This window comes from Agelaius phoeniceus, chromosome 27 (genome assembly GCF_051311805.1).
Source record: "Agelaius phoeniceus isolate bAgePho1 chromosome 27, bAgePho1.hap1, whole genome shotgun sequence".
NCBI classification, from domain to species: Eukaryota; Metazoa; Chordata; class Aves; order Passeriformes; family Icteridae; genus Agelaius; species Agelaius phoeniceus.
The window spans coordinates 5,541,011-5,554,434 of record NC_135291.1 but is presented as its reverse complement, the minus strand read 5'-3'; the positions used below and the strand labels follow the sequence as shown (position 1 = coordinate 5,554,434).

Sequence of the window (13,424 nt, the reverse complement as noted above, 5' to 3'; positions counted from 1 at the left end):
TTTTTTATCCTCTCCCTCTCTCTGCAGTCCAAAAGCCAAGGGGGATGGATCTGTCACCTCAAATCCCAGTGAAAACAGCTCAATCTTACCCCAAAAGTGCTCAAACCCACCTCAAAAAACTCAATCCCACACCAAACTCACTCGATTCCACTGCCCCAGGCTGAAATGGGGCTGGGAGTTGATTTAGAGTTGTGGGATCTCAATTAGAGTGGTGGGATGGGGATCGTGTGGGGCTGGGTGTGTGGGATGTATTTGATAGCAAATAAAACTCTCAGACTTACTGATTTCTTTCCCATTCATGTTCAGTCCATTGCAATTCTGTTTGCAGAGTGCCACCTTCTCAACTCATTGTCTTTGTGTCCCCTTTTCTCTCCTGCCTCTTTGCCTGCTCTGTTTCTCTCTCAGTGTCTCCCTTGACCCATGGACCACCAGAGACCCTCCCCTGATTGAATTGACCCAGGCACCACTAGAGACCCTCCCTATATTTAATTGCCTCAGGGACCACCAAATACCCTCCCCTGATTTAATTGACCCCATCCCTGATTTAATTGACCTCTACCCTGTTTTAATTGATCCCTCTGCTACCAAAGATCTTCCCCTGACTTAATTGACCCCTGCCCTGATTTAACTGCCCCCTTCCCTGATTTAATTGACCCTGCATTGATTTAATTGACCCCTCTGTCCCCACAGACCCTCCCCTGATTATTTATTATTTTATTTCCCAATTTTTATTTTAATTCCCAGTCCCAGGAACTGAAGTCCTGAAGGCTGGCAGGGAAATGTCTCTGTAGGATTTTGCTCCATTTGCCTTCACGGGCGGGAACATCTTTTCCTGGCTGGGAGCTGGAATTCCAGACTTTTGGAATGTGTGCAGGGCAATATGGACTGGGATCAAATATGGACTGGGATCAAATAGGGGTTGGGATCAAATATGGACTGGGATCAAATATGGACTGCGATCAAGTATGGACTGGGATCAAATAGGGACTGGGATCAATTATTCACTGGGATCAAATATGAACTGGGATCAGATAGGAACTCAGATCAAACATGGACTGGATCAAATATTGACTGGGATTGTACAGATTGGGATAAAGTAGACTGAGATTATTTAGACTAGGATCAAATATGGACTGGGATCAAATAGGGACTGAGATGCTATGGGTTGGGTCAAATGGATTGGGACCATACAGACTGGGATAAACTGGACTGGGATCAAATATGGACTGAGATCAAATAGGGACTAGGATCAAATATGGACTTGGATCAAATATGGACTGGGATCAAATATGGACTGGGATCAAATGTGGACTGGGATTAAATATGGATTAGGATCAAATATGGACTGGGATTGTACAGACTGGGATAAACTGGACTGAGATTATTTAGACTAGGATCAAATATAGACTGGGATCAACTATTGACTGAGATCCTACAGAGTGGGATAAACTGGACTGAGTTTATATAGACTGGGATCAAATATGGGCTGAGATCAAATATGAATTAGGATAAAAAATGGACTGGGATCAAATATGGACTAAAATCAACTATGGACTGGGATAAACTGGACTGGGATCAAATCAGGACTGGGATAAACTTTGGCCTGGGATCAAATATGGCCTGGGATTAAATATGGACTGGGATCAAATATGGATTGGGATCAAATGGACTGGGTTCCTACATACTGGGATAAACTGGACTGAGATTATTTAGACTAGGATCAAATATGGACTAAGATCAACTATGGACTGGGATTAAATATGGACTGGGGTCAAATAGGGACTGGGATCAAATATGGATTGGGATCAAATAGGGACTGGGATTAAATATGGACTGGGATCATACTGACTGGGATCAAATACAAACCAGGATCAACTATTGACTGGGATCAAATAGGAACTGGGATCAAATAGGGACTTGATCAAATATGCACTGGGATCAGATAGGAACTCAGATCAAACATGGACTGGGATCAAATATTGACTGGGATTGTACAGACTGGGATAAACTGGACTGGGATCAAATATGGACTGGGATCCTATGAACTGGGACCATACAGACTGGGATAAACTAGACTGGAATCAACTATGAACTGGGATCAAATAGGGACTGGGATCAGATATGGACTGGGATAAAATATGGACTGGTATCATTTGGATTGGGATCAAATATGGAACTAGGATCAAATATGGATTGGGATCAAATATGGAATGGGATTAAATATGGATTGGGATTAAATATGGACTGGGATCAAATATGGACTGGGATCAAATGTGGACTGGGATAATCCTGACTAGGATAAAGGGGACAGAGATTATATAGACTAGGATCAAATATGGACTTGGATTAAATATGGACTGGGATCAAATAGGGAGTGGGATCAAATATGGACTGGGACCATCCAGACCAGGACGGCTGAACCAGTTCTCCCAGTTGTCCCTAGCATAGACCTAGGCACTCCCAGTATGATCCCAGTCTCTCCCAGCAGGGCCCCAGTCACTCCCACTTGCCCCCAGCGTGTTCCCAGCTCCCCCAGCACATTTCCAGTCGCTCCCAGTCTAGTCCCAGTCCCACAGCCTTGTGGTCTCAGACACTTCCAGTATATCCCAGTTGCGCTGAACATTCTGGCAGTTGTTGCCAGGCACTCCCAGTCACCTCAGTGTTGTTCATGTGCCGCCAGTTGTCTCTCAGTTGTTCCCAGTTCCTCTAATTAAGTCCCCAGTTGGCTCCCAGCATGGGCCTGGTAGCTCTCAGTAACCCCCAGTCAGTGTTCAATCACACCCACTCTAATCCCAGTATGATTGTAGCCACTCCCAGTATGATCCCAGTCACTTGCAGTCTAATCCCAGTTGCTCCCAGACACTCCCAGTACAACTCCAGTGCCTCCAGTGTGATCCCAGTTGCTCCCTGTCAATGCCAGCATGACCCCAGTACCCTCCAGTATAATCCCAGTGATTCCCTGTCTCTCCCAGTTTATCCCAGTTGCTTCCAGTTTGTTCCCAGTCACTCCCACCTCTTCTCAGTTTATTTCAGCACAATCCCAGTTACTCCCAGTCAATCCCAGCATGATTCCAGTCGCCCTCAGAGTGATCCCAGTTGCTCCCAGCATGGGCCCAGCTGTTCCCAGTGTGCTTCCATCACTCCACTGTGGTTACAGACACTCCCAGTATGGTCCCAGTTGAACCCAGTTGCCCCTGCTATAGTCTCAATCACTCCCCATATGGTCCCAGTCCCTCTCAGTATGATGCCGCTTGCTCCCAGTTGCCCCCAGCATGGTCCCGGTTGTTCCCAGTGTGATTCCAGTCCCCCCAGTGTGTTTCCAGACACTCCCAGTTGCCCCCAGAATGTCTGTAGTCATTTCCAGACACTGCCAGTGGCCCCAGTAAGGTGTTAGTTCTCCCAGTATGATCCCCCAGTCATGCCCAGTATATCCCAGTTGCCTTCAGCAGGCATCCAGTCCTTCCAAGCTGCTCCAATTTGCTTGCAGCATGATCCCAGTTTCCCTCAGTATGGAATATTAATTCCAGTATTTTCAGGTGGGACGTGCCCGGTCCTGTCTGACCCTTGCTGCTGGGCCAAAGGCGGCAGCTGTGGTGTTTCACCTCAGAGATACCTTTGGCCGGCTGGGTGCTGCAGCTGGGCACTCGGAACAAATCCAGGCATAGTAGGAGCTCAGTTTACCTCTGGTAGAAAAGGTTCAGGCGACGGTGAAGAGAAAGGAGAGGATTCTATCGTAGAGTTTTAATCCAGAGTTTTATTCCAGGATGGTAGACCTCTGAATCTTGTAACAGCTCCCAATAGAATCCAGACCGCATGGTCTCGTCTCCTTTTAAGCCCGGGGACAGGAGGAGGGGAAGGGACAGGTAAGAGCCAACCAGGTGGGAGAAGGGGAAGGCTCAAGGGATAAAGGCGCTTGGACAGGCCAATGAGCCCGGACATGAGGGGCATCTTTTGAACTTCTGCCAACCATGTGACGCCCTTGCTGGAATGTTAAGATTGATGGGCAGCTCTTAGCAAGAGGGAAAAGGGGAAAGGAAAGGTTGGCACATCTGAGGGGTTGGGATAAGTGAAACAGGAAATGGCATCACACTGCAACACCTCAGTTGCTCCCAGTAGCCCAAAGTGTGATCCCAGTCACTTCTTTTCAACCCCAAATATGATCCCAGTAAGCTACACTGTGATCCTAGTCACATGCCAGCCTGCCCAGCGTGGTCCCAGTATAATCCCAGTTGCTTCCAATCTCTCCCAGTATGGTCCCAGCTGCCTCCAGCATGGCCCCAGTTGCTTCCTAGATCAGCCCAGTCAGTCCCAGTATGAGCCCATTTGCTCGCAGCAGGCTCCCAGTTGCTCCCAGTCTTGCCCAGTATGGAGGATGATGTGCATGGTATGTTCCCAGTCACTCTCAGTTAGTCCCAGTATTAGTCCAGTCACTCCCAGTATGATCCAAATACGGCCCCAGTGTGCTCCCAGTCACTGCCAGAACAAACCAGTTTTGCTCTACATGGTTTCAGTTGCTCTCTTTCACCCTCAATCCCACTCACTCCCAGTATCGCCCAGGGTATCCCAGTTCCCTCTACCATCTTTCCAGTTCCTTCTGGTATGATCCCATTTGCTCACAAGCACTCCCAGTCAGCCTCAGTGTAGTGGCACTCACTGCCACTACAGTCCCAGTCACTCCCAGTACAATCCCAGTGCAGCCCAGTCCCTGGCAGTGCTGCCACTGCTGGGATCCCCCAGCCCTGTGTGCGTTCCCCCCTGGCGGATGTGCTGAGAGGAGCCCCAAGGGCTGGCAGTGGCCAGGCAGGGTCCCCAGCAAGTCCCAGTTTGGATGTGCAGCCCCCAGTTTGCCCAGTTTGCCTCTCCTTTGGCCCGGGCCGGGTTCCCCCCGCCCGCAGCGGCTGGGAGCAGCTGAGAGCCCCGCGCTGCCCATCCTGACCTGTCCTGGCTGCCCATCCCTGCTCCTGCCGTGGGCTGCGAGGGCTGCAGGAACGGGGCACCGAGGGTGTGGCTGCTGCTGGGGGAGGAGGAGGAGGGAGGGAAGGGCAGGGATGAAGGGGGAGGAGGAGATGGGGTTAGGGAGGAGGAGCAGGGGGAGGAGGGATGGAAGAGGAGGGATGAAGGCAGAGAGAGAGCAGTGATGGAAGGAGTAGAAGGAAGTGGGGTTGGCAAGGAGGACGAGAAGGGATGGAAGGGGAGGGATGGAAGAGGAGAAGGAGGTGGAGATAAGACAGAGCAGGAGGAGGGAGGATGGAAGAGGAGGAGCAGGAGGAAGAGGAAGAGGAGGGACAAAGGCAGATCGAGGCTGAGCTGAGGGAGCCAGGCCGTCGATCCCTGCCTGAATTCGCAGCCCCCACCTGTGGGATCATCGCCCCCCCCATCGCGCCGGTGAGCGGGGAGGGGGAGCTCGGCCCAGATATCTCGGGGGGTCCCTGGATTGGGTTTTTGGGGCGATGTTTGGAGAATGAAGAAGTCCAAGGCTGAGCGGAAAAGGCCCCTTGGGGGGACATCGGGGGGTGGCGGTGGCGGCTGCCGGCAGAGGCAGCCTGGAGGAGCAGAGCCCTGTGTGCCCCAGGAGCCCAAAGTGGGGAGCCCAGAGAGGGGGGAGCGCCGCCATTGGCGGGAGCCTCAAGAGCCTGGAGAGGGGCAGGGGGGACTCCTTGGAGCCGCTGCAGCCCAGAGCAGAGAATGAGAGGAGAAGGGAGCCCGGGAGCCCAAACAGCCCCGGCATCCCAAAATGGGGAGAGCTAAGCGGGGGGAGCTTTTGGGATTGCTGGGACTGCCCGCAGCCTGGGCAGGGCAGGCACCGAGGAGAAGGGGGACCCCCGATCCAAGTGTGACCCCCAGCAGCTGGGACAGGGGGGAACCCCCAAAGAGCAGAGGGGAGGGACCAGGGACAAGGAACTCCTAGGACGCTTTTTCAGGGCTGAATCTTGGTGTTTGGGAGGTTTTTCTGGAGCCAGATGGCCGCTGACTTGTAGAGATGGACTCAGGCAGAGGGACCTTCAAACTCAATGTGTGTTGGGGAAGGTGAAACAGGAAAGCCTTATAAATATGATTGTCTGGCAAAAGATTTCGAGAATATAGAAAGTATAAGGAAGATTGAAATGAAAGCAAATTTTGAGATACCTCAGTTAGTGAACAACTGGAAAACAATGATGTGGCCCAACTGAAGGTAATCCCCTTTTGATGAAACAATTCCCTCTGCTTGCAGACAGATCCAAGGGTCAGAGCAGACCCCACTAGCTCAGGAGAAGGGGTCCAAAGAGGAGTTTTTAGGGTTTAAAATGTAACACAGTATGGTGATGTAATGATTCTTACAGGCTGTATGCAAATGCTATAGGACTTGTATATTGTACAAGATTGGTTAGTGAGAAATAGAATATTCAATACAGAAGAAGATTTATTGTATTGTAACGGGAACCTCGCTCTCTTACGCTCTTCGCCTTTTACTGTCTTACCCTCTCATCCTCTCTACCCCTCTCTTCTCTCGGGCCTGCTCCGAGCTGTGCCTGGCAGCTCCAAGCAGGGCCCTGCACCCAGGCCCTTTGCAATAAACCGCAAGTTCCAGGGCCTGGCTGCAGAGATCTCTCATCTCCGTCCGTCCCGACCGTCCTACCCCTCGATGCTCCTACAAACGCGCTCATCCCTTGTTTTCCCCAAACCAGGATTTCCCACTGCCAACCCCAGGGAAGCTGGGAGGAAGAGAAAGATGCCCCGGGACACTGAGGCAGGTGAGGAGGAAGTCAGTGCCCCTTTCCCCTCTGTGCTGCTCCATCTCCCAGCCCAGCAGGGCCCCCGGCTGCATCTCAGCCCTGGGGGGGATCTCCTTGCCCTTGCCTGTGGCACGGAGGCAAATCCCATCCTGTCCTTGTCCTTCCTCCCCCAGAGCAGGAGCTGAGCATGGAGAGCAGGGAGGACAAATCTCCGCGGCAGAACCTGGTGGCAGAGGCCGTTTTGAGCGGCTCCACGGCGCAGGAAGCCAACGGGGAGGAAAAGGCCCGGAGCTGCCGCACGAGGAGGGGCTGCAAACGCAGATGGCAGGGATGTGAGGGGGAGAGAGCCAGCCTGGGCCGGGAAGACGGCCGGAGATGGAGCCAGAGCTTGGAGCTGGTGCTCCATGAGCAGCTCCATGATGGGGAGAAGCCGCACACGTGCGGGGAGTGTTGGAAGAGCTTCAGGTGGAACTGCGACCTGATTGTGCACCAGAGGATCCACACTGGGGAACGGCCCTACGAGTGTGGGGAGTGTGGGAAGAGCTTCAGCCTGAGCTCCAGCCTGATCACGCACCAGTGGATCCACACTCGAGAAGGGCCATACAAGTGTTCCGAGTGTGGGATGTGCTTCAGCCAGAGGTTAAACCTGATCACACAACAGCTGACCCACACTGAGGAGAGGCCCTACGAGTGTCCCCAGTGGGGGAAGAGCTTCTCCAGGAGCTCTCACTTGACCCAACACCAACGGAGGCACCGGTAAGGGAAGCCCTGCGAGTGCCCCGAGTGTGGGCAGAGCTTCGTGCGCTGCTCCAGCTCCATCCCCCACTGGAGGAGGCACTTTGGGCACAGCCCTGGTCACTCACATTCCCTGTGATCCATGTTGGGAACACACCTGGCTGCTTCTCCTTTTGGTTTGGCCTTAATTTTGCTCTGCTTACCCTCATCCTTTAAAAACACCCCAGACTAGGTTAAGTGAAGGAAATTGATCAAATATATCTGCAGTTCCATTATTTCTCAGTTATTTTAGAGGGAATTTAGGATTTGGGGACATGTTCTGTGTGGAGTGCTGCTGTTGCTAAGAGGCAGGAATTTGATCTCACCCTTCTTGTGTTGCTAAGAACTCCTCCCCTGATCCAAACCCCAACTCCACCCTTGGGATACCCTATAAAAACTCCATAGCCCTGCTTTTGCCCTGTCTTTGGGGGGTAAGAAATGGATTCCCAGAGGATCAGCCATTTTCTCACTGTATTCCCAAAGGATCAGCCTCATTCTTCACTGGATTCCTAGAGGGTCAGCCCTTTCCCACTGGATTCTCCAAATCTGAGCTTTTCCCATTGGATTCCCAGAGAATCAGCCCTTTCTCACTGGATTCCCAGATGATCAACCTTTTTCACTGGATTCCCAGAGGATTCTGCCATAACAACCTTTGCTCGATGGTTCTTGTCTCCCATGACATCAGCCTATTGCATATTCATAGACTCTTTGCATATCCGTAAACTACTTTACATATTCCAGGAACAAAATTGGCTTCATCCTGTTTGGGGGTCCCACCCCCCTCCCAGCTCAATTTTGGGATCCCATACTCGTCCCAGCTCAACTGGGGGGCCCATTCCCCTCCCACCTCAATTTGGGGGTCCCATCCCCCTCCCAGCTCAATTTTGGGGTCCCAGCCCCCTCTTATCCCCAGTCTCCCTCCCCTTTCCGATCGTTTCCTCAATTCCCTTTCCCGTGTTTGGTTTTGGGGGCTCCAGGCCCCTCCTGCTCCGTTTTGGGGTTCCGACCCCGTTTTGGATTAATTTGGGGTCCCCAGGCCATCCCCAGGGTCACCTTCCCTCCGTCCCCAAATTCCGCTCCTCGCAACTGATGAGTCATCAGCGAGGCACGCTCTGATTGGCTGGAAATTACCCCGCGCCGTCTCTGAGTGTTTAACACAGTGCGAGGCCTTGGTCTGTGCCTGGCAACTGATGAGTCAGAGTCGGCCCGGGCGGTGATTGGCTGAAAATCGCTGAGTGGGGAAAGTGCTCTGAGTTTCTGCCCAGCAATTGGATTGTCATCAGTGCCGCACCTTCTGATTGGTCGGAATCTGTTTTGGGGTGGGGACGGGAGGAACTGGGGTTACTTGGGGTTTCTTTGGGTTTATTTGGCGTTATTTATGGACTATTTGGGGTTTATCTTGGGTTTTATTTGGTTTATTTTGGGTTTTATTTGGGGTTATTTTAAATTGTTTACGTTTATTTAAAGTTTGGGTGGTTTTGGGCTTATTTGGAATTATTTGTTGTTCTTGGGGTTTATGTTGGTGTATATGGGGTTTTTTAGGTTTAGTTGAAATCATTTCGGGTTTTTTGGGTTTGATTTGGTTTTTTGGGGGTTGTTGGGGGGTTTTTTGGATTTGTTTGGCATTATTTGTGGGCATTTAGGTATTGTTTGCGGTTTTTTGGGGTTATTTGGGGTTTATTTTGAGTGTTTTGCGGTTAATTTGAATTTATATCAAATCTTTTGGGCTTATTTGGGTTATTTGGCGTCATGTGGGGTCAAAAAATCCAGGAATGTTTCTCCTGCAAAACAGGAATTTTTCCTTAAGAATCCGAGAGTTTTTCCCCAATAAACTGGGAACGTTGTTCCCTTAAAAATTCCAGACTTTTCTCAGCCAATAGCGGCGCGCCCTGCCCCAAACCATCCAATCACTGCGCTTCATCTCCCAAAATAACGAATCACGGTGCACCCTGCCCCAAACTAACCAATCACCACGAGTCTCCCCTCTGGAACACCCCGTGCGCCGATCCAACCAATCACCGCACACCTCCCCTCAGCAAAGCCCGCCTCCCCTGCCCCTCTCCTGTCAATCACCGCACCCTCTATGAAACCAACCAATCACCTGGCATCTTCCTTCAACCACTCCCACCCTCCCCGCGCCACTCCAGCCAATCAGAGCCGAGCCCGAAGCCGCGCCCCCTGACCCCAGGGCTGGGCATGGAGCGGGCGCCCCCTCCCCCCCCCGCCGTCCCCCGGGACCCCCTCGGGGACCCCCGGGAGCCACCCCGGGCTCGGGCGGGTCCTGCGGGAGGCGCTGGAGAGAGCAGGGGAGGCGCTGGGAGAGGACGGGGGGCTCCGGGAGCTGCTGAGGAGGCGCAGGAACAGGTGAGGGGTCCTGGAGGGGTCGTGAGGGGAATTTGGGGAGGGGTCTTGAGGACGTTTGGGGGGATTTGGGGAGGGTCTGGGGGGAACTTGAGGGGGTTTTAGCGGGGTCTGGGGGTGCTGGGGGGGCTTTGGGGGGGAATTTGGGGAGGGGTCCTCAGGGGGTGTCACGATCTGTCCTCACGGGCGGGTTTCGTGATGGTTCATGGATTTGATCTCAGGGTGCAAAAAGAACCGACACGGTACAAGGGGGTTTGCAATGATAATTGAAACAAATGCACCTTTATTGAATGTCCCCAGCAAAATGCGATAGAGGGATTAAGGGAGAGAAAAAGATAGAGGAAGAGACAGAGACAAAAGTGAGAGAGAGAGAGGGGATAGAGCTACCAAATGTAGAGACGAAGTCCTTTGGTCCAGTCCAGTCGAGGATCCACCTGTTACGTCGGGGAGATCTCGAAGTCTCTGGCTAACTCAGAGGTTTTTATTTGGATAACTCTATTGGAAATTGCCGGGGAGGGGGGGAAACAGATACAATAAGGAATAGATGTAACAGGTAGTCCATGTTCTCAGCAGTAAACGAGAGCCATTGTGTTCTTGGTCCAGCGGTCACAACCTGCAGGCAAACATCTCGCTTTGGTCAGCTTGCCTCCCCCACACACCTGCCCCGGGCTGGGGGTTTCAGTCCCAATCCTTGGAAGGAGCAGAGGGGCCTTTTCACATGGGGGTTTCATGTCTCAGTCCTTGATGGAGAGGCTCCTTACATCTCAGTCTGTCACGGTGCTGAGTATGATCTGTCAGATCCCCTTGAAGGAACCTATACCATGTATGCCCAGGAAAGAAATAATAACCAGGTTTAGGGGGACCCTGCCTGTAACCAGGAAGAGGCATGGGAAAACCGGATCTTCTGGATGGTGTGGATCCGATGGCCTGGCACATCAGAACAATGAAAGTACGACACCTTAGTTGATACTGGTGTGCAGTGTACCCTGATACCATCGGGACATGTGGGGGCGGAACCTGTTTCCATTGTTAGGGTGATGGGGGGATCACAGCAATTGACCCTGTTGGAAGCTGAGGTCAGCCTGACTGGGAAGGAGTGGCAGAAACATCCTATTGTGACTGGCCCAGAGGCCCCGTGTATTCTGGGCATAGATTTCCTCTGGAACAGCTTTACAAAGACCCAAAGGGACTCAGGTGGGCTTTTGGCATAGCTGCTGTAGAGGCAGAGAACATGAAGCAGTTGAACACTTTGCCTGGACTATCAGAAAACCCATCTGCAGCAGGTCTCCTCAGGGTAGAACAGCAACAAATACCAATTGCCACCTCGACAGAGCACCTCTGGCAGTATTGGACAAATCAGGATGCTGTGATCCCCATCTAAAAAATGATCCGTGAGCTGGAGAGCCGAGGGGTGGTCAGCAAAACCCACTCACCCTTCAACAGTCCCTTCTGGCCTGTGTGCAAGTCTGACAGAGAATGGAGATTGACTGTGGACTATCGTGGCTTGAATGAAGTGACTCCACCACTGAGTGCTGCTGTGCTGGACATGCTGGAACTCCAGTATGAGCTGGAGTCCAAGGCAGCAAAGGGGTACGCCACCACTGACAATGCTAAGGTGCTCTTCTCCATTCCTGTGGCAGCAGAATGCAGGCCTCAGTTTGCTTTCACCTGGAGGGGTGTGCAGTACACCTGGAACCGACTGCCCCAGGGGTGGAAGCACAGCCCCATCATCTGCCATGGACTGATCCAGAGTGCACTGGAAAAGGGTGAGGCTCCAGAGAACTTGCAGTACATCAATGGCATCATTGTGTGGGGGAACACAGCGATGGAAGTGTTTGAGAAAGGAGAGAGGATCATCCAGATTCTGCTGGAAGCCGGCTTCGCTATCAAGAAGAGCAAAATCAAGGGACCTGCTCGAGAGATCCAGGTCCTGGGAGTAAAGTGGCAAGATGGAGGGCATCAGATTCCCACTGAGGTCATCAATAAGATCCCTGTGATGTCTCCACCAACCAGAAAGAAGGAAACACAAGCTTTCCTAGGCACCATAGACTTTTGGAGAATGCACATTCCTGAATACAGCCAGATTTTAAGCTCCCTGTACCTGAATACCCACAAGAAGAACAATTCCCACTGGGGCCCTGTCACCCTGGTTTTTTAAGATTTTTGTTGCCTTCTTGTGAAGGCCGCGATGACCTGGTTTCAGAGTCCAGCACTTTGATCTCCTTCGTGGGATCCCTTGTGGCCAATAACGGACGCTGACACCAATGTGGTGGACGGTTAAAGGCTTTTATTGAAGGGTCTCGAGGGTATTTATGGACTAAGGGGTCTCTCTACATCAGACAGGGGTTTGGCTATACTTTCTAGGGTTAGTGTGGAGTGGAAAGTTACTGGCATGCATAGGTTAGGGGGGCTACACGTCTGGCTACATTCTAAGGGTGATCCTTATCTATGGGGAGGGGAGTAGAAGGATTCTTGTAATTTTCCGTTACAGCCCGAAATCTTCTGAACGTCTGTCCCTGGCCTACCACAGATTTTCTAAGCCTTCTGATGTTGACATTATTGTAGCGAACTTTTAACTTGAAGTTATTTACTTTCTGTAAATATTCCATTGTTTTGCATTCCTTTATGGAGGAGGAGAAAGTTGATGGACTGTTGGTTTGACCAGTGTCATTGGAGATGTGGCACTGTCACCCTCCAATCCACTGTCACTCTTGGGAAACTATAAATGTTGGAGTCAGAAAATAAACTTCCCTTTCTTCCTTCACCTTGAGAACAGTGGTGTGCTTGTGTTCTTTCGTGTCCGATAGTGACATCTGGTGACCGCCAAAGTGTGCTGCAGCCTAGGCTGAGAGACAGAGTCCGGAGTGCCAGTGAGGTCGTGTTGTCCTCCCCCTCTTTGGTGCTTTGCCTGCTGTTCTTGTGGTGTTTCGAGGAGGATTCCCTCCTTTTGGACCTCTGGAGGGGGGTCCTGGAGTGGAAACAGGTCTCCGTTTCCTGGAGTGATTTTGAGAGGTTATTCCTCTGGGCCAGAGAGCGGGGATTCTTTTTGGTCCCTGGGAAGGCGTTCTCCAGGGAGTCGTGGTCTCTCGTGGGGGTCCGCCTCATGGAGGGCCCTCTTTGATGATTGCACCGTAGACGTGGGATTGCTGCTGGTGCAGTGGAAAAAGTGTGAGGAACTTTGGCAGGGGTCTGGTTCTTGTACCCCTTGGAGTTCCCAGGGGAGCCCTTCTGTCGCGGACGTGGACGAGGGGGAGTTTGAGTTTCTGTGCGATGTGGAGTCCCCCTCCCCGCCCTGGCGATTTTTCCCCCGGGGTGGACTGGGCTCACAGCCAGCTGGTCCCGGGTCCGGGGGGCGGAGCTCCGTGGGCTTCTGGGGGCTCTGTGGATTCGGCGGGCTGTCCTCACCCCGCCCCATGCAGGGAGGGGCGGGGGACGTGCTGCCCTCTCTTTGTGCCTTCCCGGCCTTTGAGGGTCAGCCTCTGCCTCGGATTGAGTCTGATTCGGTGACGACTTTTTGACCAAATTGCGGGGTGTCCACCACGTTCCCCATGAGCGCGGCTGGGGCAGGTTCGCCCG

General features: G+C 52.2%; 2 protein-coding genes across 5 annotated transcripts in view; one reads left to right on the top strand and one right to left on the bottom strand.

Moving 5' to 3' along the window:
- LOC143695915 (uncharacterized) overlaps positions 1 to 13,424 on the top strand; it is a 243,196-nt gene that overhangs the window by 23,053 nt on the left and 206,719 nt on the right. The window contains 1 exon segment of the mRNA XM_077191112.1: positions 7,209 to 7,387. Within this exon segment, the coding sequence (XP_077047227.1) occupies positions 7,209 to 7,387 (179 nt within the window).
- The window catches only part of LOC129132039 (uncharacterized), a 286,230-nt gene that overhangs the window by 229,382 nt on the left and 43,424 nt on the right, over positions 1 to 13,424 (bottom strand). The window lies entirely within an intron of this gene.